The 26,894-nt window shown below is 38.2% G+C and overlaps 1 protein-coding gene across 1 annotated transcript in view; it reads left to right on the forward strand.

The window, feature by feature from the left end:
- Positions 1-1,311: 1,311 nt before the first annotated feature.
- Positions 1,312-26,894, forward strand: part of KCNH5 (potassium voltage-gated channel subfamily H member 5) — a gene marked incomplete at both ends in the record, with an annotated part of 325,030 nt that continues 299,447 nt past the window's right edge. Inside the window, one exon of the mRNA XM_082649042.1 lies at positions 1,312-1,384. Coding sequence (XP_082505168.1) covers positions 1,312-1,384 — 73 coding nt within the window. The remainder of the gene's footprint in view (positions 1,385-26,894) is intronic.

Genomic DNA, 26,894 nt, shown 5'->3' on the forward strand with positions numbered 1-26,894 from the left:
ATAGACTCTGGGTTTTGGACTCTGTTTCTAGCGGTTCCCCTCCTGTCGCCGGTTCCGAGCGTTGGTAGAGAAATTTCCTGCCCACACTCCCCAGTCCTGTGCAGCGTCACCCCCCCCCCCCCGAACCCCGCCTTTACTGTTTTTCCACAGCAAACGCTTCCCGCTGCACTCTCCCTTCTCTTGGGTGTGAATTATTCACTCTCTTCCCTTACTCCTTGCATTAAGTGCAACCTTTTCCGCAACTTAGCAGTGTCTGGGCTCGCTGCTCTCCTGTGCGCTCCGCAGCCCTGGGAAGCATCCCTGTACTGCCGCCACGCTCCTCCGCGGGCCAGACCCAGCCTGGGGCGCCGGGGCCATTCCCGCTCCTGCTCTGCGCTCCGACCCTATCTGGCTCGAGCTCCAAGGTGTGGGCCAGGGCGGGTGCTGAAATCTCCTCTGTTGAGCTTCAGGCGCCGAAGCCCAGAGGGGGGCGGTAGCAGCGTCAGGTGGCTGCTCTGCGTCCCCGCGCGTCGCTCAGTCAGTCCCTGCTGCGCGCTCAGCCCGGACTGGAGCGGGAGATGATCAACACCTCCGCCCCGGGAGCAGCCGGGACTCGGGACCTTGGCAGGAGAAACTGAGATGTGACCCCTCCGACTGCCCATTGCCCTCTTTGGCATCCTGCCTGCTTCTCCCACTTCCTCTCCCACTCCACGGCTCAACTGGACAGCGAGCGTTTGCCTCGATCTCCGGGGAGAGAGGAGCGGCCACCAGGCGCACAGCCGGGCAGAAGTTGGACTCAGCTGGGCAGCGCTGATCCAGCTGCGCCGGAGGGGTAGGCTAGGAAGTGGGAGAGGAAGGCGCAGTAGAGGGTCTGGGAGATAGGGCTTTGAGTGGGCTTTTCCTGCTCCCCCGGCCCCGGGGTCGGGGCAGGGGGAGAAATGCTGAGCCCGCGCCTAGGTGATCGCCGCCGCGACAGCAGCCTCAGCAACAGCTTCAGCATCAGCACCGGCGGGACAGCGACAGCGGGGGCGGCGCAGGCGCACTGTGCCCCGCGGAGCCTGCAGTTCCCGAGCCCCGTGTGCGGCACCGCCACAGTCTGGGCAGCGGCGGCCGGGGGAGCGCTACTACCATGAACTGCCTGGTCCTCCTCCCCAGAGCTGCTCATCCGGGTCGGGCTGGAGACTCAGTCAGGGGACCCCGTCGCCGCCGCCGCGCCCCCTCTTCTTTGGGCTCGATCTTCTCTTCCACCTTTTCCTCTTCTTTCTCCACCTTCTCTTCCTGCATTCCCCCCTCCCCCGCCGCGGATCCTGGCCGCTGCTCTCCAGACCCAGGATGCCGGGGGGCAAGAGAGGGCTGGTGGCACCGCAGAACACATTTTTGGAGAACATCGTCAGGCGCTCCAGCGGTAAGAAGAGTTGCAGTCAGAACACCTCTCCACCTCCATCCTGCCCACCCACGCCCCCCATCCTCCCCGTCCCATCCCTCTCCCAGGGCGGGAGGGGGACGCAGACCGCCCTACCTGGCGGCTGCAGTTACAAGATGGACCTGACTTTAGGTGGGAGTGGGAATGAGGTGGCAGAGGAAAGTTAGTTGCATCCCCTCCCCAAGACGTACTCTCCCCCCTCCCACCTGTCCAGAGCCCAGAACCGCAGGAAGCCAAGGGGGAGCAGCGGCTAGGGTGTAGGTACATCTGGAGAACAGAGTTGAGTTTCGCTTTGTTGAGGGATATCTTTTTTGTTCATCGTTTCCCCACATTTTTAAACAAGTAGGCTGAAGAGACTGATCAAATTCTTTGAGTTAATCTCAGTGGAAGGGTTCCCTCAAGTTGGGAATGGCTGTGAAAGTGGCTACTTAAGATTTAGTCTCTGGAATGGCTTTCAGGCCCAATGGGCACCTTTGAAAGGAGCCTTGTGTATGAGAGGTTAGCTGGGGTTGAACCTAAGAAAGAGAGTCAGTTCTGGAAAAATGGGAAGGCAATCATTATGGTCAAATTTGTGTTTAAAGTTTTTTTTGTTTTTCTGTTTTGCATTGGTCTGTATTGATCTATATGATATATTTGATTTGACTTAAACAGGAGAAATGTGGAAGGGAAGCAATAGCTACTGTGCTTTTAAAGTAACTGGAGAAAGAATTTTAAAAATGCAATTCTACCTTGCTACTGATGTTAGTGTTTTCTTGCCTTAAAGTGTCTTTGAATTGCCATCCATTTATGCATTCATTTCCTCTAAGATATCGGAATGGGGATGGTTATATATTTCACATTTTAGGACCTTATAAACTTTGCATTTTACTGAAATATACATTTTCTACTTGCTTTCAAATCTTTTATATAATTTTCAATTTTGTAAGATATGTAAAGATATCCTTTAAAGATATGTAAAATATCCTTTAAAGTTTTTTGTTTTTTTTCCTTCAGAGACCTGTTATTATATTTTGAGATCCTTTGCTTGGAGAATTATGAGAAAGACATTTCTGCATGTTGATTACAGTAGATTTTGGACCAAAGCAATGGAAATACTCTGTGCAATTCCATAATCATCATTCATTCATTCATTCATTCAGTGAAACAATATTTATTTGGGTGCCTTATACAAGAGACACTCTGTGGGGTCCTTCGGATAAAAAAATGATTAAGACACTTCTGCTCTCAAAAAGCTCCCTCCTTAGTGGCAAGACAGAGGCACACTCAAATGATAATAAATAATTAAATACAATTATGCTCTTCCTGAATTGGTAGATTAGGTTATATTAATTCCTAGGATATGAGCTCTTCTAAAACTAGGCTTGCAAATATTTCCCCTGATTTGGGGACTATATGTAAGTGTCCCAAGGTATTTCTCATCAAGCTCTGACATGGTATTTGGTTTTCATTTGAGGCTTTTGACTTTGTTTCTTCTCATTTGGTCAATGCCTGATACTATACAAGTCTTGAACAGACATTTTTGGGTTCAAAAAAAAAATAGCTAATAGGCCTGATTTAGTGTAAAAAAAACTATAATACTTTTAGCCATTCCAGTGTGATTTCAAATGTGTTTGATTTTTTATGATAATATAAAATATTAAAAAATATATACTATAAATATAAATAAATGGTAGCCAATTTCTATGTTTATACATTACTTTCTTATATTAATATTGTACAGAAACCTAGAGTACAAGGAGATATTACTGTTAAAACAACCAGGTTGGGAAATTTAAAGATTATTGGAATTAGCTATTTAAGGTATATCAGTCTGTTTTTCAGCTCTCTCATCCTCTTGGGTTATTTCAACTCCATGCAATTTGGTCTGTGAGAGGACTTCTCAGAGAAGGCCTTAAAGAATAAAATCTGGAGGCTGTCTATTGCTCTGCGCGGTAACCAGAAAGGAGATGAGAATCCTTGGCTGAAGTTCACTCATATAGCATCTTTGGTTGAAACTTCTCATACAGACTGGAACTATGAGCCAGTTTGTAGAATATCTTTTATTTCTGATACACCATGAAATTAAGACTTACCTTATGTGGCTTAGAAAGAGCTGCTTCCGTTGCCTCCATTTTAAATCTACCATCCAAGTCGATGAAGGTTTTATCTGTTTTACACTTCATGTTATAATTGCTTCACTGGTTTAATGTTTCTTTCCATGGATAGCACCAAGTACAAATGAAAATTTATCTGTTTTTGCATTTTAAGTACCACCTCTAATTGCTTATGGCTAACTTTTTTTTTTTTTTTTTTTTTGCGGTACGCGGGCCTCTCACTGTTGTGGCCTCTCCCGTTGCGGAGCAACAGGCTCCGGACGCGCAGGCCCAGCGGCCACGGCCCACGGGCCCAGCCGCTCTGCGGCATGTGGGATCTTCCTGGACCGGGGCACGAACCCACGTCCCCTGCATCGGCAGGCGGACTCTCAAGCACTGTGCCACCAGGGAATCCCTGGCTAACTTTTAATACCACTACTCAAAACCTCTGAGCTTTGTTTGAAATGTGTTAGATATTTGAGGAAAGTGTACGAGCATGTGTATGTAATCAATAACGGAAAGTCTCAGTGCCACTTGTACAGGAAGAACCTCAGAAATTGAGAATTACGGTACTAAATTTCTCTACACATTTATGTGTGAGTATCCCACACTTGTTGCCATTTCTATATGATTTGGCAGAGAAATAGAAAAATTCATTCTGAGAAATTGAGATTAACAGAAAATTCCCTTCAGGGTTCTCACAGATGGACTGAGTTTGTCACCGTGAAGATTTCATTATTCACTAACTTAACAACATTGAAAGTGAAGTACTGGCAGAGCTTTAGTGGAAAAGAAAAGAGGCAGCACTCCTAATACAGCTAAGACTTGACGAAGATGGGTTACTTTTACCCCATGAAGTGCTTCTCTTTCTGATACAACATCATTTTCTTCTTATGAAAATATCAGATCTTTTAGTGAGAGTCGGAGTAGAAGCATATCTAGAGATACACACAGATAAACATACAGACAGGTATCTACCCAGACACAAAGGTAGATGCAGAGGAAGTAAACTCTCTCTCTGTCTCACACATAGAAAGAGCAAAAGAGAGATGTAAAAAGTAGCAGAAATACAAGGAGAGAGGGAAGGAGAGAGAGGGAGGGAAGGAGTGTGGGAGGGAGAGGGAGGGGGAGAGATAGAAAGAGAGAGAGAGAGGGAGAAAAGGAGGGATACTAGATATGAAAGGGCAATGGACACCAAGAGAAAACGTCAAGCTTTTATTTGTCCACAGTGATCACTAATGAGCTGAAATCTCAGCAAATTAGAAATCTGTCAGAAAACTTATTGATGCAGAAGAAAAGAGCAAGAAGTGTGGTATATTTGGGTATAGCTTTTAAACATGAGGATATCCTAATAAAGTTCCAAACTCCTCAGTTGCAATTTCCCAGAATAACAGTGCTGTATTCTTTGCCTTAGAGTAGCACTGTAGCCTATTTGCCTTAGAGTAGCCTATTTGCCTTAGAGTAGCCTATTTGCCTTAGAGTAGCCTATTTGCCTTAGAGTAGCACTGTAGCCTATTTGCTGTTATTTTACACCTCTTGAGATTGGCTTTTTATTTTCCTTGGTTAGTTGACACAGTCTGTTATGGGAAAACATTTCAAATTGTCACTGGTGATTCAAAGTCTATAAAATAAAATAATGAGGGCCATTGAGTAGGATGGATACAAACATACTTTATAGCCAAATCCCAGAATAGTAGAATAGTAGAAGACGAGGGCCATTGAGTAGGATGGATACAAACATACTTTATAGCCAAATCCCAAAATAGTAGAAGTAGGGAATTCCTCTCTTTAGTTTTAAGATAAAAGATAAGATCATTTTTAGACAAATAAAAGTAATTACAATCATTTTTAACATGTGATTCTAGTAGGTATAGAGTACACATTATTACTCCAAGAAATTGTAAAGGTCAAAAGCATAAATGCAATAGCAAGGTTTAGATAACGTTTTTGGCTAGTAGAATCAAAATATGTTGCTAGGAAGGGAAAGTTTGGGAACCATGTGGTGGGTTCATTAACTGCGTGCAGTGTCTCATAGGAGGCCCCCGTCCAAAATGCCTACTGACCGAATCTGTGTCTGGAACATTATCAGGCCATCTTCCCTTATTTAAACCTTGCACAGTATTTATGCAAGCTATTCACCAATATATTTTGGGCCATAGGGAGCAGTACACTTATGAGTAGAGGGTAGGTACCTGAAAGAAAGCAACAGTTTTTTAAGACTTTTAGGTAGAATTTTAGATTAAAACAAAACAAAACAAAACATTTCCAAGGCCTTCAATCTGATTATTGCTTTGGGCAGTACATTTTATATATATGTTGTCTTTGATTCCTTAACAAATAGGCAGAAATGATTAGTTTGGGTGACAGTAAACCTGGTTGCCATCTCGAAAATTTTTAACTATAAAAATAACGTCTTTTAAATTAGAATGAACTGTTCTTTAATATTTTAAACATTATGAAAAACTAGAAATGTTTTTCTCTTTAGAGAAAAAAGGGGCCCAGGAAAGAAGAAAACAGAAAAGGCAGTATTTTATGAACCACTTAACCTTCAAAAGAAGAAGTCGAGTGTGCTCAGTTACCATTTTGCCTGAAATACCTGCTTGCACAAGCACTTCCTTTCCTCAGTGCTCTTACCTGTAGGAAAATCCAGAATCATTTTTATGCTATAATTAATATTTGTAAAAACTAAGGTCTTAAATGAGAACCTATAGGAGGGGCAATAAGGGAACTAGTGATTTAAAAACAAAACAAAAAAGAAATATTAACTCATAATTCTTATCCAATTAAAAAAATTGTGGAAAACAAATGGATTATTTTGGGGTTTTTTTGGTATCGAGTACTTGATATTTTTTCTTGGAAGATCTAAAATACTACTCAGGAAATGTTGATAAAACCACTTAGAGTTTTTGAAGCTTTGGTTTACCCAGGTCTTATAATGTATCACTTTTACCTTTAAAATATCATAGAGATTGAAATTATACTGACCACTTCCTAAATTATATTTATAAGTAAGCCAGAGGATTGTCCCTTGCTTTAGAGTCCACACTGCCTTGTATAACAAATGCAGTACTTTGTGGACTAGAGAGTTGCTTGTCCCAGGACATTCTTGTGTCCACTAGAAATTGCTCTGTTTGTTTATCTTTTGCTTGATTCCAGAAGCAGAGTATATAAGAAATCCACGTGCCTAGCCATCTGTCAACTGCCCTACTAAAAGAAACATAAAACAGTATTTTTGTTAATAGAAGGGAGTGGCTATGATTGTTCTAACTGATGGTGACTGAGTACATTTCTATAAAGGAGTCTTTTATTTTAGTCAATATTTATCTTTTACTTTCATTGTTAATAACAGCTGCTTGGTAGCATAGAGGAACAATGCTTCCCACCTTCTCTCCAGTGTCTGGTCTAGGAAAAGTTGTACCGTTCTCCAGAGTGCTGTAGTTACCATTCACCACAAGAGGGCACTATAGGTTCTGCCACAGGTGAACTAAGTAGTTAATATCTTTCTGTTTCTCTTTTCTGTCCTTTTCCTCAAGTTTGGGGGTTAAAATCAACGCAGTTAGTTCTTACTCTTGGCAGAAAATATCTAAAACACAAGACATATAGGAAAGTGAAACGAAGAAAGGAATTGACCTACGTTTTGTGACTGAATGTGGTATTAGTAAAAACAGTTTTTGGAAACAAATTCAAATAAATTTTAGACTAGTAGAGTATTTACTTTGGCAGATGAACAAAATTTTATTGTAATAAATCATCTCAGTGTGGTGACAATACGTATGAAATATAAAGTTTTGCAGAATAATAATGTATAAATAATGTTCATACCAGAAGGATGAATATATATTTTCTATTTCAACAAAAATTTTCCTCATCAGATGTCTTGATATAATTTTGATTAAGTTGGTGAAGCAGAATCAATTCGTGACAGTGCTTTGATCTTATTAAAAGATAGTTTACAGATTTACAGTTACTTACCTAGGGTATTATATGATTCTAGTATTTTGATGCTATCCAAACTTTAAAAATAAAATACAGAGCTAAAGTAAATATTCCTCAAAGTTCTTCAAATTTATTAAACTCTCAAAAAAATATGATTGGAGACATATTACTTTAAGAGGTTCTATTTCCTGTCAGTCATCGAGTCTGAATCTTGGTTTTAGGGATTTTTTTCTTTTTGGTAGGGTTAGAAACCATATTTTGAGAGATGCTCTGAAATGTCCCAAACAAAATCATTTTTAATGGGAAAAATTAAAGTATGCCATACAGCACTTTTATGAAGAACAGAGGTACACAGTGAAATCAAATGAACGTAAATAACAAGTCACAAAACCAGTGGTAATTATTGTTGCGGAAATTGAGGTCAAAGAAAGTAGTCTTGATGTGCTGTAAGAAATGGACATTTGTAAAACATCTTTCTTTACTCATAGAATTTTAAAAACTCCAGTCATATGTTCTCACCACACACACAATAAAAGAAAACACTAGCTATGTGAGATGATGGACATGTTAATTAGCTTGATTGTATATGTATATCAAACCATCAAGTTGTACACTTTAAATATATACAATTTTTTTTTTTTTTTTTTTTTTTTTTTGCTGTACGTGGGCCTCTCACTGCTGTGGCCTCTCCCGTTGCGGAGCACAGGCTCCGGACGCACAGGCTCAGCGGCCATGGCTCATGGGCCCAGCCGCTCCGCGGCATGTGGGATCTTCCCGGACTGGGGCACGAACCCGTGTCCCCTGCATCGGCAGGCGGACTCCCAACCACTGCGCCACCAGGGAAGCCCTAAATATATACAATTTTTATTTGTCAGTTATACCTCAACAAGGCTGAAAAAAAAAATCCTTAGTGTGTTCCACTAAATACCCTAGCTTAATAATGTATGATATAACTCCTTTTCATTATTGAAGAATGACTAAAAAGAGTAATTTAAATAGTCTCATTTTATATAATGTAGAAGTTTTAGTATTGGAAAGGCTTGGTCTTGAAAGATACTTGATCAAATGAAGGCTGTGACAATATTGTCACATATATCAGTGTGTTAGACATTATTTTAGTATTTGGTTGTTTATGGATACTGTTACTAATACAGAGAAATATTTCTGTACATTCTAGATAGTAGTTTTGTGATATGTTAAGTTTTCACATGGCAAAAGATAGGAAAAGTAAATAAAAAGTGAAATAGTTTATAAAGGAAGAGTGGTTGAAAAGCTGCTTGAAATTTTATTGAAATGCATTTCCTTCTTTCTTGGGTATGGTCCCATCAGAGAAACATAAGTACAAAATCCTATTGATTTCACAAGTTATATGATTTGAGATCTGAGCTTAGGTGCACAATCAGCAGTTTCTAGAGGTAATGACATGTAACTGGAAAGTTGTGGAAGTGTTGGTATATGGACTAAGCTTCTTGAGGATATGGGTTATACCTTACACATGCACATAGCACTAAGTACTAGTTGAATAAATGGTTTTTTTGCTATTGCCTCCTAAACTAACCAAGTCTAGAATTGATTTTTTTCTAAAACACTGCTGATTAAATCTATTAAGTAAGCTTGTGTCAGTAATTGTATAGTTTAAAATAGTTAGGTAACTAATGTGTATATCTGAAAATGGACACCACATTGTACAGGGAATATCAGATGGGACTCATGAGAGCATGAGAGGTGAATGTATATGTGATCTCACACTCATCTCTTATTCCAACTTGATGTACAGCTGAAATATTTCCTATCATTTTTGTTCTAATCTCCAAGGGCTTAGAAGATAGATTTTTATACAGGAAATAACTGTTTAGAAATTTGTTGATCCTAACTATTGTTTCAAAAACGATTTTGCAGTTAGGAGTTATGGATGGTAAGTTTTATCCTTGGGAGTTGATCCGTACCAGTTGATGTATCTTCTGAGTGAGTTCTGCCTTGAGAAGCAGCTTGCAGTCCTGTGCACTATCCAGAGGAAGAGGCAGAATAGATTTTGGCTTTTTAGAGGCTGCATGGCCAGCCTCAGATCACCAAGTTTAACTGAAAATCAAGCAGCTCACTTAGATTGAGGGCAAATTTCATCTTTATCCTGATCTTTTCTGTAAGCCTTGTCTGTCTGCTGGCATATTTTTGATTGGGGACAAATTATAGCACAATGAGTTTATTTTCACATATTTATGGCATTGAGAGAATAGAGGAATTTTTCAATGAGGGCTAAATAATCCCAGAATAAACTCCCCTAAAAATAACTCCCATCCTTTTGCTTGGTGTTCATTCTCTTTCTAGTTAGTCATTCACTAATTCAACATATATTGTTGAGTGCCCACTATGTGCTAGGCTCTGATCTAAGCACTGGGGATGCACATTGAACACAATGATAAAAATAACATTTCTCCTTTTTTTTTTTCTTTCTGTGAGGGGCAGTGTGCACACTGGTTAGGCACCATAGGTTCTGGAGGCTTGAATTAAAGTCCTGGCTCTGAGGCTTACTAGCTCTGTGACTTACTTATCTATACCTAGTTTTCTCCTTTGCAAAATGCAAGTAATAAAAGTGCCTTAGCTTATGGTGTTGGAGTGAGGATTAAATGAGGAAATACATGCAAAGTACTGAGAACAGTGTTTGGCACATAACAAGCACCATATCAGTATCAGTGTGGTTAGTTATTGTTATTAGTTAGATGTTTAAAACTTCGAATGCACCATCTGTAGCTGATGCCTTTAATTCTTGGTCACCATTTCCTTTTGCACCTCTTTTCAATAGATTTCTGTCTAAACCTTAATGTTGAAACTTCTAGAAGTTTACAGGTGAGCATTCTTCTTGTGAATCCAAAAACCTTTTGTTTGTCCATATTTTTCTGGCTCTGTAGGATTTAAGACTCTGCTCCCCTACCCTCTCCACACAAGTTCATCTTTTGGCTTTCATGACTTTTCACTTTCTCCTGCCCTTTTCCCTTCCTTTTTCTATACACTTTCTATTCCTTTTCTATCCCCCTTTCCCTTCCCCTCTCCTCCTCTTTCCTCTCCTGAAGGATGGTTGTCATTCAGGTTTAACCTTCAGCTGTCTTTCTTACATCTTTACCCTCCTTTTCAGAGCAAGTTTGTCCTCGGTCATAATTTAAAATGTATCCTTTCTGTTCTCCAGTCCTGTATTTCCAGTGGCCTGTAGAATTTCTCTTGTACACCTCACAAGTTATCTAAAACTCAGTGTGGCTAGAGAATTGAATTTATCATTGGTTTTGGCTTCAAATAGACTTACTTTTTTGGTATTTCCCCATTTCTGTCAGAGGTGTCTTTAATATTTTACTCTTTTAGTCTAGAAATCTTAGGGTCATTTTTGGCTTCCCACTCAGTGTAATATTAGTCTTACTTGCTAACCAGATTACTGATCCCTAGGGGTAAGAATTTTGCCCAGTAGTTTTTTCTTACCCTTTATAAGCGCTGTGTGCCGAGTGAGTGAATTCCTCTGCCCGTTCACTCTACTGACTCAGGGCATGAAACATGTCCATTACCGATATCATATACAGCCAGTGTGTATAGGTGTGATAGACCAAAGGAGGAGTAACAGGTTGAAAGAAGAGTTGCCTCACTACTGGGCCCAGAAACAAAAGATCTCCTCTGAGAGTGAGGAATGAAAGGTGTGATACATTCTCCTTGTTCATTCCCAAGCAGCTTCTTTTTCTACTAGAGCACCATCGTCAAGGTAAGTGGTCATCTTTCTGGAACTCTGTGGGGCAGAGAACAGTGCTCTCAACAGAGCAAAGGCATTTCCATCTTGTCTTGACACAGACTTCCGTCCTGACTCTAGCCATTACTCTTGGTGACATCCTAGGGCTCTACAGGATTATAGTAACTACCTTGTGGGTTTGCTGGGAAGATTCAGCAAACCCACAAATGTAGCGGATCTTGCACTGTGCTTCATCATAGCAAGGGCTTAATAAATATTCACCTGTTCCTATTTTCTCTGAGGTAGGGGAGATATACTTTTCTTTTTTTTAACCTGAAGAAAGCAAAGTATTAAATAGTTAAGGCTTTCCTAAGTCTTAAACTGGTGGATCTGAGATTAAAGGCATTTGGATTCACTTTCCCAAGGGCTTACTTATTTGGAGAAAAAACCCAAAACAAAAACAAACAAATAAACACCACTCTTTCCCTCAACAAAAAAAGCTACTACTTACAGTCAAAGAAACATCAGTTCTTTTTACCTCAGTAATTGGCAGTGCTTGGAGAAGCTGAAGAAGGCAGAAATTCAGCCTCTTTTTGTAACTGTCTCAGTGAAATGGCCAAAGGAGAGAAATGAATTGAATTTGTGGTCTGTGTCTTTCCCTTGAACAATTAGTTCCTAATGCATAGATAGTAGAAATTAAAAAAAAAATAGGACAAAGCTTTAGAAAATTAATCGGATTGTAAATGCATTCAGAAAAGCCTCACTTCTATTTTTTCTACCAGGTGTGGAGCTTAGACTAGTCTTTTAATTGAAATTCTCCATTAGTTATCTTGCTGTTAGTGTTTGATTGCCTTAAAAGGTTAACTTCAAAGAAAATAGAATCCCTTTAGAACAGCTGCAGTTCATTTGCAAAAACAGGGTTTGCTTATTTGCAAGATTGAAAAATGATGCTTAAACATTAAAAATGTAATACTTTATTCCCTCTGACAAACATATCTTGACTGATTTAGCTTTTATCCAAGATTATATAACTAGTGAATGTTTTAAGTCCTTAGGTATTTTAAGAAATATCATTGTAATGAAATTCAGTAAAAACTTGTTCTTATCTACAGCAGGGTGAAGGTTTTCTGTTGTACTATGAGACTGTGAATCTCATAGGCCATTATTGCAGTTATCTTTTACTTTTAATGATTCTGACAAGTATACTTTTTAGAAACACATCTTTCATGAACAAAACACCAGTGATTAAAAGTAGAAACTTTGAATTGTTGAACATTTGTGTGTGTGTGTAGAAATATTTTCTATAACAAAATTGCTATTATTCCTACCATTAGAATTTCAGGAATATAAGTTAAAGTATCTCATGAATTCTGAACCACTTTGGCTAGATGGAAAAATGATGAATTTAATGCCATCAAAGAAACACAGAAACTTAAAAATGTACCTTTGATCTTGAGGGAGATGAAAAGTGAAGGCATATTTTTATCTTTGATGACAGCTGAACAAGTTTGAATAAATTAAGTTATTTTTTGCATATTTCCAACTTCCACAGTGATGGTCTTCTTAATGTCACCAATTATTATATAATAATTAGTCTCATTGTGGAATGAGACAGGTACAGAGTGTATGTGTCTACACACACACGCACACACAGGCACACACACACACACATTTCCTTGATATAGAGCTGTAGGATAAAGGTGTATTTGTAAGGACATGAAACATACCAGTTTTATATTCTGTTATTGACATAGTAGAAGTGAGTAATGAACCTACCAGAAATCAACATTGTGGATGTGGGTATGATATATAAATTATTTATGCTTTTGTTTAGCTGTGTGTGCCAGGATTTTATTTAACCCAAATAGAAATGTGCTATATGTGCCTCAGGGATGGTTCTGCTGTTACTGTTCTCTGAAACTTAAATATATCTATAGATATCACTCACCCACTTAAGACAAGTTTGAAAAGTAATATATGCTCCATGAGTTAAACTCACAAGTTTCCAGAGTTCAGGGAAATCTGTGTCGGAACACCTAATTTTAATTTTTTTTACAGAATTGTCAGTTCTTTGAAGAAAAATACCTAGCATAATTCTTATCTATATTCTTGACAGTGTCTAGCATTGCTGTAGTAATTATTTATTGGCCGTATGACTTTAAATAGGAATAAGAATTTTTATATTTGATCATTCAACAAACTTTTGTGGGTATACAGTGATGAACCAACAGACATCATCCCTGCCCTCATGGAACTTGGAGTCTGGTGGGGAGATAGACGTTCAACAAACCCAGACAAAATATAAATTACAGACTGTGGCAAGCACTTTGAAGGAAAAAGGGAGGGTGCTGTGATCGAGTGTAACAGAAACTAATTTTGATTGGGAGATGGTGTCAAGGAAGACATTTCTAAGGAAGTAGTGTTGAATTGAGGCCTAAAGTAAGAGGTAACTAGATGATGAGTGGGCAGAAGAATATTTCAGGCAGAGAGAAAACATGTGAACCATGTGAAGCTTAAAAGCCAGTGTAGTTGGATTGCAGTGGGCAAAAAAAGAGGAAGGCGGGAAACAAGGGTGGAGAGACAGAGGCTTGACTGTTCTGGGTGAGGCTTTTGCATTGTATTCCAAGTGCAGGGGACAGTTCTCCTGGCCACAGGAAGACACTTGCTGTATAACAGCAAGTTGGGTTGGAGGGAGGAACAGTGACAGTAGGGGACAAGCCAGGAGACTGTTGCAATTGTCCACGCAAGAGATGATGGTGGGTTGGCCTGGGAAGTAGCAGTAGAGAAGGAAAGAAGTGGATGCCTCTGCTGGTAGAATTATTAGGGTTTAGTGTTGAATTGGATGGCATGAATGAAGAGGTGTGAAGGATGACTTACAGGGTTTTGGCTCAAGCATCGGGCATAGAGAGAGGTAAGGATGGAGACGAAGAAGACTGAGATGGAGAAAACTGGGAGATTGCCAGGTTTGTAGTGAAGGTCTAGAGATCACCTGCATTATCACTTTGTTATCTAGCTCCCTTTTCATTCCCTTGAAGTAAGTAAGAATGCAGCCAAAGAGAGCTTAGTTCAGTGAGACTGTGTACAGAGGTGATTTCTGTATTCTCCTTACAGAGGTTCAGAAGAGTATCACAGGCCAGATAATTGGCTTGGACCGTCTGGTTGTTCTTGTGGCTTAGAAATATGTAACTTCAAATTTTAACAGGAGGCTAGTTCAGATGAGAAACAAAGTAAATTTTTTTGTGTGTGTATGTATATATGTTTCCGAAGTAGGTTTTTTAAATTGAGGTATAGTCGATTTACAATATTATATCAGTTTTAGGTGTACAATATAGTGATTCAAAATTTTTATAGGTTGTACTCCACTTACAGTTATTATAAAATATTGGCAATATTCCCTGTGCTATACAGTATATCCTTGTAGCTTATTTATTTTATACACAGTAGTTTGTAGCTCTTAATCTCCTACCCCTCTCCCCACTGGTAACCACTTAGTTTGTTCTGTCTATCCAAAGTAAAATTTTGAATAAAACCAAGATTCCCAAACCAAATCTAACTTTATAGTGAATATTTGACAATCAGCATTGTTGAAATACCCTCTTCAGTACTTTTTAGAAAACATTAGTGATTGTTGCATGAGCTTCATTGTGTTGTTGCTTTTAAGCTCCAAATTTCCATTCTTGGCTACTGATTTTTGGAATGTGAATTCTTTAGCTCTTTGAATCAGAGAATTGCAGAGGGTGGGGTAATACTTGGAACTGTGAGCACCTGCACTCAAGTCCTTCCCTCATGGAGGCCCTGGGGTTCTGTGAGAGTGGCTGCAAATAGCCCTTAGCTCAATTTACCGGTTTCTGCCTATACTTCACCTCTGCTGGAGGAGGTCTATGCCAGGGTTTTAGGGCTTTCAGAATAAGGGTGATGATTTCTGGGTGGTGTGCTTCTCCAGGGTTAGGATTAAATGAATATAATGTGAGGGAAAATCTGGTTGACTTTTCTCAGAATCAGCACTAGACCTTGGAAAAAGAATAAATTAGTGAATGTGTTTTATTCAGCATGTTTGGTTTCTTTCTGTGAAGTCCTTTCTTTTCTCACCTCCATGTCTTTGTTCTTCCTCAGTACTCTAGAATTTTTTTGTGCCTTAGGACTTCTTAAAATATCTGAAAACTTCTCTGTGCTTGTGCTTTGAAATACTTCCCTCTAGGGTAATTTGCATAAAAAAGATGAGAGGAAGAGAGAGAGGTTTAACCCCCAAAAAGGTGTTCCACACTTGTTAATGTCCATGGAATTTCTGGATCAGAGAATGGGGTAGTTTTCATAAGAACAAATGAAACGAAAACCTAAATAACCATCTAGTCATGCCAGATACAGGTAGTGTTGGAACAGCTCAGAGGAAAAGATTATTTTCCTGGAATTGCTATAGAAAGGAAGAATACATGCTTTTATATTGTTTTCATTGACTGAATATAACCTTTCTTCTTCCAGAAACTTCTGCCAGCAGAATTATTGACTTCATGGTTTATATGTGATCTCCTTTAGGAATGGGATTAATATGTAGTGGTATTAAATTGTAGTTACTTTCCTTGATGTCTGAAGAAATACCACTGTAAAGAGGAAATGCTTCCTTTATATTAAACGAAAACAAAAGTTTAAACAGCAGTTCAGAAATACAGTGATGAAATAGAAAGTCTTAGACGGTGAGGCCTAATTCTGTCTTTCTCCCCCACTAGATGCCCTTTTCCTATGTTTGCCAAGTCCTCTAACTTCCCTGGCCTGCTTTCCATACTTAAAAGGAAGAAAAGGATGCACAAGATGAGTGTAGTCATGAGCTTGGGAATCACCTGATGATCTCACTAAAATGCAGGTTCTGATTCATCAGGTCTGGAGTGGGTCCTAGGTTCTGCTATGTTAATAAATTCCCAGGTGATACTGGTTTACACTTTGAGTAGCAAGGTACGAGAACAAAGTTTCCCAAACCTGGCTGAAAAGGAGACTGACCTCTGAGGCTGTATTTTTGTGTTCCAATCCTAGGGAGTCAATTCGGTGTGTCTGCATTAGAATTTAGCAATCTGTAGATTCTATTGCAGCTGCCAGCATTTAGGCATTATTGCAGTAGATCAGGGCTTCTCCACCCTGGCTGCATATTAGACCACATGAGAAGATTTAAATAACTTACGCCTGGCTCTCACTCCAGATCAATTAAAACTAACTCTTTGGGGCCTAGAACGAGTAACTCCTGTGGCCCCCTCCAATTCTCCTCAACCTCCATCCCAATCGAATGAATAGTCAAAATTGAGAAACACTCGTAAGGATCCTAGTGGGCATTTTGAATTAGGGGCTGGCGATTTCGTTTTTGACCTTCTAACACTTGAGGAAAAAGTGCTTGTTTTATTTCATGTCCATCTCTGAGAGGATACTCGATGGTCTTGAAAGAATATAATAAGATGTTTTAAAGCCTCAAGCCCTTGCAGAGATCCGTTTGAGAGTTTGTCCATGTGTAGGATTATTGCTTCTGAAATGTTTTACTGGACTACTGCCACCTGGTAGGGATAATTACCCAATTCTTAGAGCCCTCATACAGGAACATCTGTGTATTTAAAACATTTGGACATGATTGTTTAGAAACATCATCAAGGACTGAAACAGTCTGAATCCCAAGGAAGGTTTAATTTTTCAGAATTCATGGCTGTTGGTGTGCTAAGAGCTGTGAGGACAGATCAGAACTGGTTTCCCTAAGCTTGGCTGATGAATGTCAGTGTATTTGTGCTGCTATTACAAAATGCCATAAGTTGGGTGGCTTATAACCAACAGAAATTTATTTCTTACAGTTCTGGAGCCTGCAAGTTCAAGATCAGGGTGCCAGCATGGTCAGATTCTTTTGAGAACCCTCTTCCTGATTGCAGACTGCTGGCTTCTCAACGTGCTCTCATCATTATTATAAGGGCCCTAATCCCAATCATGAGGGTCTCCATCCACACGATCTCATTGAATCCTAATCAAATCTCAAAGGTCCCACCTCCTAATACTATCACACGAGGGGTAGAGTTTCAACATATCAATTTTGGGAGGACACAGGCATTCAGTTCATAACAGTGAGGATGATGATGGTTACTAAGAATTCTGGGCAATTTCTTTAATGACTTTATGTGTCCAAAACTTCTGAGCTGGTCTTGCTTTCTAGATTTGCAACTATTTCCTTTGTAAAGAAGTTATCCTTCAGTAAGTGTATTGCTTTTCCCTGCCATGTTTTAAAGCCAAAGGGAATTAAAATTTTCTGGGAAGCAATTTTAATTACTCTGCTATCTTGTTCTTAATATTTGTTAATAATACCAGATGTCATATTCACCAAAACAATAATTTTTATGACTATAGGGAAATGGAACAGTTGTGTGAATATTTCATATACACATACTGCGTTTCAACTAACAGACAAGTTTCCGAAAGAAGCTCCTGGACAATTTAATACTGAGCAACTTCCCTCTAATTTAGCTTTTAACATTAAAAAAATCTGTCTCCCCTTCTTCTTTCTATCCCCCTTCCTCCTAATACTTTATTTTGTAGTTTAGCTCTCAGTATAATTTTATAGGTTTTGGTTTGCAGGGTCAACATTTAAAAATTTATTTTTTCTAGGTTCTTTGTTTATACACACACACAGAGCTCACACACAGAAAGCTCTCTCTGGGTATATAATACAGTTGTAAAAGAATCTTATATATATATAATAAACAATAACAGTTTATAGTTCATAAAGTATTTTTACTCCAATGGGTAGTTTATAAAGATTTTGCCTACATTACTCCAATCTCCACCAACTACCCAGAGTGGTAGGTATCGTTATGAGGAAGCCAATAACCTAATTAAAACTCCCCAGGTTTTTCACAGTAGCTCCCTTGGTAGTATTGAGACAGGATCCAAATGCTGGCAGAAAATTCGGGGAAAGGATTTTAATAATAATTTGATTGTTATGACTGTTTACCAGTTGATGACTAGTTATATGAAGGACCTAGCACTGTGGTTGATTTTCTCAGTTATAGTTTTATAAAACATTCAGAAATGATAGAAGCAGTTCTTATGCTTGTCTTCCTAACCCCAGAGCACATATTGCTGATGCATAATTATTAAGACCTTGAGGTAAGGGCTAGTAAGCACAGAGTCCAGTTACTTTACTCTCTGTTGGTCTAAATTAATGGAATCAAACTTGAAGCATAAAGATAAATGGAGAGCATATTTCCTCGACTATTTTTTAAAACTTAAAAAAAACTTCGAGTTGCTAGGTTTGATTGAATATGTAAGCAAATACTCTAGAGTGTACCTAGCAATTACCTGAATTGTCCATATTATATGTTATTGGTTAAAATCAAGTATATATTTTAAAAAATAAGACAAGATAGGCAGCATCTCAACAACTCACTTATTTAAAATTTAATTTTTATTTTATACAGCAGGTTCTTATTAGTTATCTATTTTATACAAATTAGTGTATATATGTCCATCCCAATCTCCCATTTCATTCCACCCCCCCACCCCTACTTTCCCTCCTTGGTGTCCATATGTTTTCAACAACTCACTTTTGAGTCCAACTTCTAAATTCTTTTTCCTAAACCACTCCGCCTTCATGCTAATATGAATTGAACTCCCCCTGCCGTGAATTGTTTTAGGACTTACCTTTCATTCCTAGTCTTCTACTTTCCTGTCTAAAGCAAAAAATGAGGCACAGTTTCCCCTAGAAGAGGTTTGAAATTGCAAATGTCTCAGTCAAGAATTAGAATTTGGGCTTCCCTGGTGGCGCAGTGGTTGAGAGTCCGCCTGCCGATGCAGGGGACACGGGTTCGTGCCCTGGTCCGGGAAGATCCCACATGCTGCGGAGCGGCTGGGCCCGTGAGCCTGCGCGTCCGGAGCCTGTGCTCCACAATGGGAGAGGCCACAACAGTGAGAGGCCCGTGTACTGCAAAAAAATAAATAAATAAATAAAAGAGAATTTAAGGAACCTGGGTGCTAGTTCCTGCTTCTGACCTCCTGGGGCACTTGGCGCTTGGTGAGTTTCCAACTCACTGTGGGATGGAGTTGCATGTAGACATCTGGCCCAACACCTGGCAGAGAGTAAGGGCTCTGCTCTCGGTTGCTTTTGTTATTAATTTTGTTATTACACAGAATTACTAGGATGTAAGTGAAATAATATATCAACAGCAAATGGATAGTGAGAGCAGGGCCCTGCTGAGCTGGAGTCTTAATTTTCCCATCGTAGAGCTATTGAAAATGGTACGTTGGGGTGGGGTTACATTTTTGATAGAAGAATTAACTAGGAACAGTTAGAGCTTCTGATCTAAATCCTAAAATACGTCTAGAAAACAAGTCTGTTTATGAGAGAGGGAGGTCTGCAAGGCCTTTGGGGATAGTTTGAAGCAAGTTTTTAAAACCATGAAATACAGCCCTCCATAGGGTGTAGATCCGTTTAATGGGTCTTGACTGGCGCAGTAAAAAATTGAAATAGAACAGAAATAGAGTACATTTCATGTAGTAAGAGTGTTATCTGAGAAATTTTTTCAGTTGTGTGTACATGTGTGTAAACACACATTGAGTCACTCTGTAAAATTTGTTTCTTAATATGAGCTTCAATTAAAGAAAGTTTGAGAAACACTGATTTGGATAGTTTCTGGGGAAAGAAGGCCTCCTGCAGTAGACCTTTAATGTTTATGGTCCTTCTGTTTTAGAACTGTGGGATTCTCTTTCCTAGGATACTGACAGTTCCTTTAATCAATAAGTAATTACTGTATTGTGACTCTTGTATGCATAGTAGGCGTAAACTTTATAGTTCTGAGGACTGTATCATCTATTTGAGAAGACAAAAAAATAGCATATATGAAAGCATACATGAGGTATTTAGAGAGGCACTTCATACCATATTTCATGATATCAATTATATAGAGATCCCTGCAAGAATCTATGAATGAATGCATTTGTTTATTGATATAGTCAGACAATTAGCAAGCATATATTAGATGCCAGTCACTGTGTTAGGTATTGGAGGATCAAATAGAACTTACAGCTCAACAGGCAGATATGCATTAATCATTTCATGACACAAATAGGTGTCATGAGGCTGTCATAAAATTGCAACTTTGATAAGGACTTTGAGTGAGAGGTACATCATGTCTAAAATTATTATGGATGACCTGGTCAGAAGGTCAGGGAAAGATTCACTAGAGTCATGACGATTGAGTTAAGATCTAAATAAATGTAGGTGTCAACCAAATGGGGAGGGAAAGCAATGATGTTCAGGCAGAGAGAATGTCAAGTTAAAAGGTCCTCCTATGGTGGGAGAGGACTTGAAACTTACAAGGAAAAACTTACAAGGAAAAAGTGGCTGGCTGTCATACTCAGGGCAAGGTGCAGAATGGTGAGAGTTGAGGTTTGACAGACTCTGAGGTCGTTATAGGCCCTGCAAACTTGGGAGAGTTCTGAGAGCCCTGACAAGCTATTGACAGATGTTAAAGCAGGGAGGGGATACGATCCAGATTGAATTTTGAAAAGACCTGCCTGGCTTCAGTGTGGATAATCTATTGAAGGAGTCACTCAATGATTCCTTCATTGAGAGGGCCTGAGTAAACCGATTAGGTAGCTCTTGGCATGGTCTAGGGGAGAGATGATGGAAGCTTGGAGTTGGGAGATGATGATGAGGATCTAGAGAAATGGAGAGATTTGAAAGGGTTCTAGGAGATAAAATTAATAAGATTTGGTAATAAATTAGCTATAGGGGTAATCAGAAGGATGTTGAAAGATGGCTCCCAGATTGCTGCATAGATGGTGATCTCATTTTCTAAGATAGGAAACACTGGGAAAGCATCTGATTTCGGGAAATGACAGGTCATGGACATGTTCTACTGAGGTAAATTTAAGCTATCTATGAGGAGAGGTGAACCTGGATATAAAGATCTAGAGTTTATAGAAGAGGTCTGGTTTGGAGATAGAGTTACTGAATCTATGGAGATAGGTGAAAGCAGAAGAGGAATGGACATAGAGGAACTTTAATATACTGACTGGATAAAGAGTATTGAGTCTGCAAAGGAAATGGAGGAGTGTCCAGAGAATCAGGGAAATGTTGTTCTATGTAAGCTAAGGATTGAGACATTTTTAAGGAGGGAGTGGATACCATTGCTTCTGAATTATTAAGTGGAAAGGGTAAAAAGTGTCCTTTGGATTTGGTGACATGGAGAGATTATTGGTTACCTAGGTTGTCTTGGAGCGGTGAGGACGTAAGCCAGATAGGAGTGAGTTGGGTGAATAGGGGCTGAGAAGATAGAGCCAATGAGAATAGACAACTTTTATGAAAAGTTTGTCCTGTGAAGGGTTGGACACAGACAGATATGATGGTAGCCAGAGGATGTGGATTCAGTGGTAACCACTGAATGTGTCATAGAGAAGGGAGAGTTGAACTGGTTCTTAAAAGTTTTGATAGGCAAAGAGATGAAGAAAAAGTATTTCAAGTGGATAGTAGGCATCATGAGTGAGCATCTTTTGAGGATATAATGAGAAAACTGACCTAACTGCAATAGTATGGACTTCAGGAGAATAATGAGAAATATGTTTGCACAGGCAGAGAGGATGAGGCTGGATTTCAAAGGACTTTGTGAGTCTGGGAGAGGATTCAGTGATGTTAACAGTTGGGAGACTTGATCTGGATGAAGAGTGGTAGGATGGAGGCAGGGCTTGAGGGGGACAAATGAATGTTAGTCTGAAAATCAGGGAGACCATGTAGCAAGCTATATGCACTGCCACAGCTACCTAGTTATGAAGTGAGGAACCTGTGGATTAGAGAGGTTAAACTGACTAGGACCTGGCCTGGGCTAAGAAGGGAAAGAAGTTAATTTTTGATGATCATATTACAAATATTTATAATTGATGCTATATATAAATGAAAATATTTATAGAAGAATTTATATTTTATGAAGCATTTTTGCAGGAATAAGATCATTTTAAACTCTAATCACTGTATGTACCAAGGAAACGTAGTATTACCATTCTTATAGCTAGGGTTCAGCTCAAATGCCACTGGTTTCCTAAAACTTGTGACTCTCTAGTCCTTTGTCCTTCTTGTATTTTCTTTTAAGTTTGAGGTATACTTTATATGAAGTAAAACATACAGATCTTGTATACAGTTCAATTAGTTTTGGCAAATGTATATACCTCTGTAGTTTATATCTCTATAAAGATAGAAAACAATGACCTTCTCCAGAAAGTCATCAGTCCCTCTACCATCCCATCCCCCTCAGAAATCATTGTTCTGATCTCTATCGCCATAGATTGACCTTGCCTATATTTAAACTTCATATGAATGAAATTATAGTTTCTGACTTCTTTAAATCATCAGTGTTTTTCAGATTAATTTGTGTTGCTGCAATCTATCAGTAGTTTGTTCCATTTTAGAGCTGAGTAGAATGTCTTGTATGAATATGCCACAATTTTTAATCCACTCTCTTGTCGATGGACATTTGCATTGTTTTCAGTTTTGGGCTACTGTGAATAAATCTGATGTGAACTTTCTTCTACAAGTCTTTTTGTTAACATATCTTTTCATTTCACTTGAGTAAATGCCTAGAAGTGAAATTTCTGGGTCATAGTTGAATATTTAACTTTTCATGAAACTGTTTTCCAAAGTGATCATACCATTTTATATTCTCATTAGCATTTTATAAAGAATTTCAGTTGTTCCATATTTTCATCAACATTTTTGTATTATTAGCTTTTATAACCACTCTAGTGGTTAAGCAGTGATAGATCATTGTGCTTTTAGTTTGTATTTCCCTAATGCATGATGATGGTGAGTATCTTATTCTTGTGCTTATTGGCTGTTGCACATCTTCTTTTCTGAAATGTCTGTTCAAGTCATTTGCCCATTTTGTTAATTGGGTCATTTGCCCTTTGGTAGGATTTTTCGGGCCTATTTTGGATAGGAGTTCTTTCTCAGGTGTCTGCATTGTGAATATCTTCTCTCAGTCTGTGGATTCCCTTTTCATTTTCTTGACAGTGTCCTTGAATGAGCAGTTCATTTTAATTTTGATAATGTCTAATTTATTTATCAATACTTTCTTTTATGGTGATTACTATATGAGTCTTAGAAATTTTTGTCTTCCTCAAAGTTGCAAAGATTTCCTTCTATGTTTTATTTTTAGTTTTCACTTTTGTGTTTAAGTCTATGACCTGTTTTAAATTATTTTCGTGTGTGTGGTGTGAAGTAAGGGTCATGGTTCAATTTTTGCTTGTATGGATAGCCAGTTGTTTTAGCACAGTTCATTGAAGTTGTCTTTATTAATGAAACTGCCTTGGCATCTTTGCAAAAAATCAGTTGGCCATTTATGTAAGGGTCTATTTCTGAAGTCTTTAAACTGTTTCATTGATCTATTTGTCCCAACTCCAATTTCATACTATATTAATTACTATAGTTGTATGTTTCTCCAACTTGGTTCTTCTTTTTCAGATTTTATTTTGGGTTATTTTAGGTAATTTGTATTTTCACAAACATTTTATAATTATTTTGTCAATTACTTCAAAAAAGCCTGTTGGTATTTTCATTGGGATTGTATTAAATCTATAGACTGATTTGTAGAGAACTGAAGTCTTAAAATATCCAGTCTTTCAATTCATTCACATGGCATAGCTCTCCATTTGTTTAGAAGCCATTTGTAAGCAGCATTTTTTAGTTTTCACTCTAGAGGTCCTACATGTATTTTGTTAAATTTATTTCTAAGTATTTTATACTTTTTGATATCATTCTAAGTGAAATTGCTTTTCATTTTCCAATTGTTTAATGCTAGTTAATATAAACAAAATAGATTTTATATTGACTTTATGTCTTGTAACCTTGCTTAATTCACTCAATAATTTTAGATATCCTTTTGAATATTCCTTAGGATTTTCTACATAAACAATCATGTCATCTGCAAATAGAAAAAAAATTACATTTACCTTTTAAACATTTATATCTTATATACATTTTTGGTTTGTTTCTCTCTTTTTCTTTTTTTTCCTTTATTTTCTTAGATGGACCTCTGATGAAATGTTGAGTATAAGGGTTGAGAGTATATATATCATTGACTTTTTCCTAATCTTAGGGGGAAAATATTTAGTATTCTAGCTTTAAAAATGATGTTAGTTATGGATTTTTTAGCAGGTATCCTCTATCAGTTTGAGGAAGTTTTCTTTTATTCTTAGTTTGCTCAGATATTTTAACTATGAATGAGTATGAATTTTGTCAAATGCTTTTTTCTGCATCTACTGAGATATAATCATACGGCTTTTTCTTTTATTCTGTTGATGGATTGCATTGATTGATTTCATAATGATAAATCAACCTTATGTTCATGAGATAAACACTACTTGGCTATGATCTATTTTCTTTTTTTTTTTTCTTTTTTTTTTTTTTTTTTGCGTACGCGGGCCTCTCACTGTTGTGCCCTCTCCCGTTGCGGAGCACAGGCTCCGGACATGCAGGCTCAGCGGCCATGGCTCATGGGCCTAGCCTCTCCACAGCATGTGGGATCTTCCCAGACCGGGACACGAACCTGTGTCCCCTGCATTGGCAGGTGGACTTTCAACCACCGTGCCACCAGGGAAGCCCTATTTTCTTTTTTATATATTGCCGGATTCTATTTGCCAATATTTTCTTCTGTATTTTTGCAACTACATTCATAAGATCTATTGGTCAGTAATTCTTTCTTTAACAGCCCTTGTCAGATTTTGGTATCATAATAATGCTAACCTCATAAAACAAGTTAAGAAATGTTTCCTCACCTATTTTCCGAGTGTTTGTGTAATATTTGTACTATGTCTTATTTAAATATTTGAAAGAATTCCCTGAGCCCATAGCCATCTGGACCTTTAGTTTTCATTAAAAGATATTAAGCTATTTAAATTTTCCATTTCTTTTTGTGCCTGTTTTTTATTTTCAGAAATTTAATTCATTTCATCACAGTTTTATAATTCATTGGCAAAATATTGTTTGCTGTACCTTTATTACCATTTGCTATGTGTACTATATCCAGTGATGTCTACTCTTTCATTCTTGATGATGGTAACTTGTGTTTTTTTGAAGTTCACTCTTCTTTGAATGTTTTCTATTTCACTGATCTACATTCTGACCTTTATTTACTTCCTTCTATTTAATTTGTATTTAATAGCTATTATTTTTCTAGTTTCTTCATAAAAGAGTTTAGATTATTGATTTTAAACTTTTCATTAAAAAATAAAACTTTAAAATGAGAAATTTCTCTCTAAGCACTGCTTTAAATGTATACAACAAACTTATTATCATCCAGTTTAAAATATCTTCTATATTTCTGTTGATTTCTTCTTTGACCCAGTGGTTTAGAAATGAATTGGGTAACATCCAAATACTGTAGATTTTTCTAGATAATTAAAAAAAATGATTTCTGATTTAATTACTTTGAAGTCAGAAAATGTACTTTATGTAATTTCAATGTTTTGAAATTTATTGACAATTTTTGTGGCTCAAAGTCAGTTACATCTTGGTGGAATTTCCACACGCACTGGGAAAGAATGTGTATTCTGTAATGTAGTGTGGGGTGTCCTGTAAATGTCAGTTAGTTTGAGTTAGTTGATAGTGTTGGTGTTGTTCAAATATTCTGTATCCTCAATCAGTTCTTCATCTGGTTGTTCTGCTAGTTAAGGCAGAAGGTTAATATCTCCCTTTATTATTGTGAAATTGTCTATCCTAGTTATGTCATTTTTTTTCTTCATGCATTTTGAAGCTCTTTCATTACTTTCATATGCATTTGGGAGTGCTGTATCTTCTTAATGAATTGACTCCTTTATTATTATTAAATGCCCCTCCTTATTTCTGTTACCCCTTGTCTTCAGCTACTTTATTTTGTATCATCATGGGCAGACTTACTTTCTTTTTTTTTTTTTTTGTGGTACACAGGCCTCTCACCGTTGTGGCCTCTCCCGTTGCGGAGCATAGGCTCCGGACGCGCAGGCTCAGTGGCCGTGGCTCACGGGCCCAGCCACTCTGCAGCATGTGGGATTTTCCCGGACTGGGGCACGAACCCGTGTCCCCTGCATCGGCAGGTGGGCTTTCAACCACTGCGCCACCAGGGAAGCCTCCCAGACTTACTTTCTTATGCTTAGTGTTTGAGTAGTGTATTTTACCTCACACTTTCAATTTTCAAATTAAAAAAAATTTTAAGTCTTTATTGAACTTGTTACAATATTGCTTCTGTTTTATGTTTTGTTTTATTTGGCCCCAAGGCATGTGGGATTTTAGCTCCCTGACCAGGGATTGAACCCACACCCCCTGTATTGGAAGGTGAAGTCTTATCCACTGGACCACCAGGGAAGTCCGTATCTATCTTTTTATACTTTAAATGGCTCTCTTAAAATACTAGACTATCAGTTTCTATTCTGTTTTTAAAAATCCAGTCTGAAAATTTCTGTCTTATAATTAGTGTGTTTATTCTATTTACATTTAATGTAATGTTTGATATAGTTGGATTTAGGGCTACCATCCTGGGGTTTATTTTCTATTTGTCCTATCCGTTGTTTGTTTTTCCCTTCTTGACTTTTTTTGTGGAGGTTATTGTTATTATTATTGTTACTATTATTATTTTTTCAGCTAAAATACCTATTACATTTGTTTTATTGTGATTCTGCTGGCAATGGTTTCTCCCAATTTTTGTTTCTGAGCATGTCTTTATTTGACCATCAATTTTGAAGGATATCTTTGCTCTCTATAAAAATCTAGGTTGATAAACATTTTTCTCTCAGTATTTTA

The sequence above is a fragment of the Grampus griseus genome, assembly GCF_964374135.1.
Source record: "Grampus griseus genome assembly, chromosome: 2".
Classification (NCBI taxonomy): domain Eukaryota; kingdom Metazoa; phylum Chordata; class Mammalia; order Artiodactyla; family Delphinidae; genus Grampus; species Grampus griseus.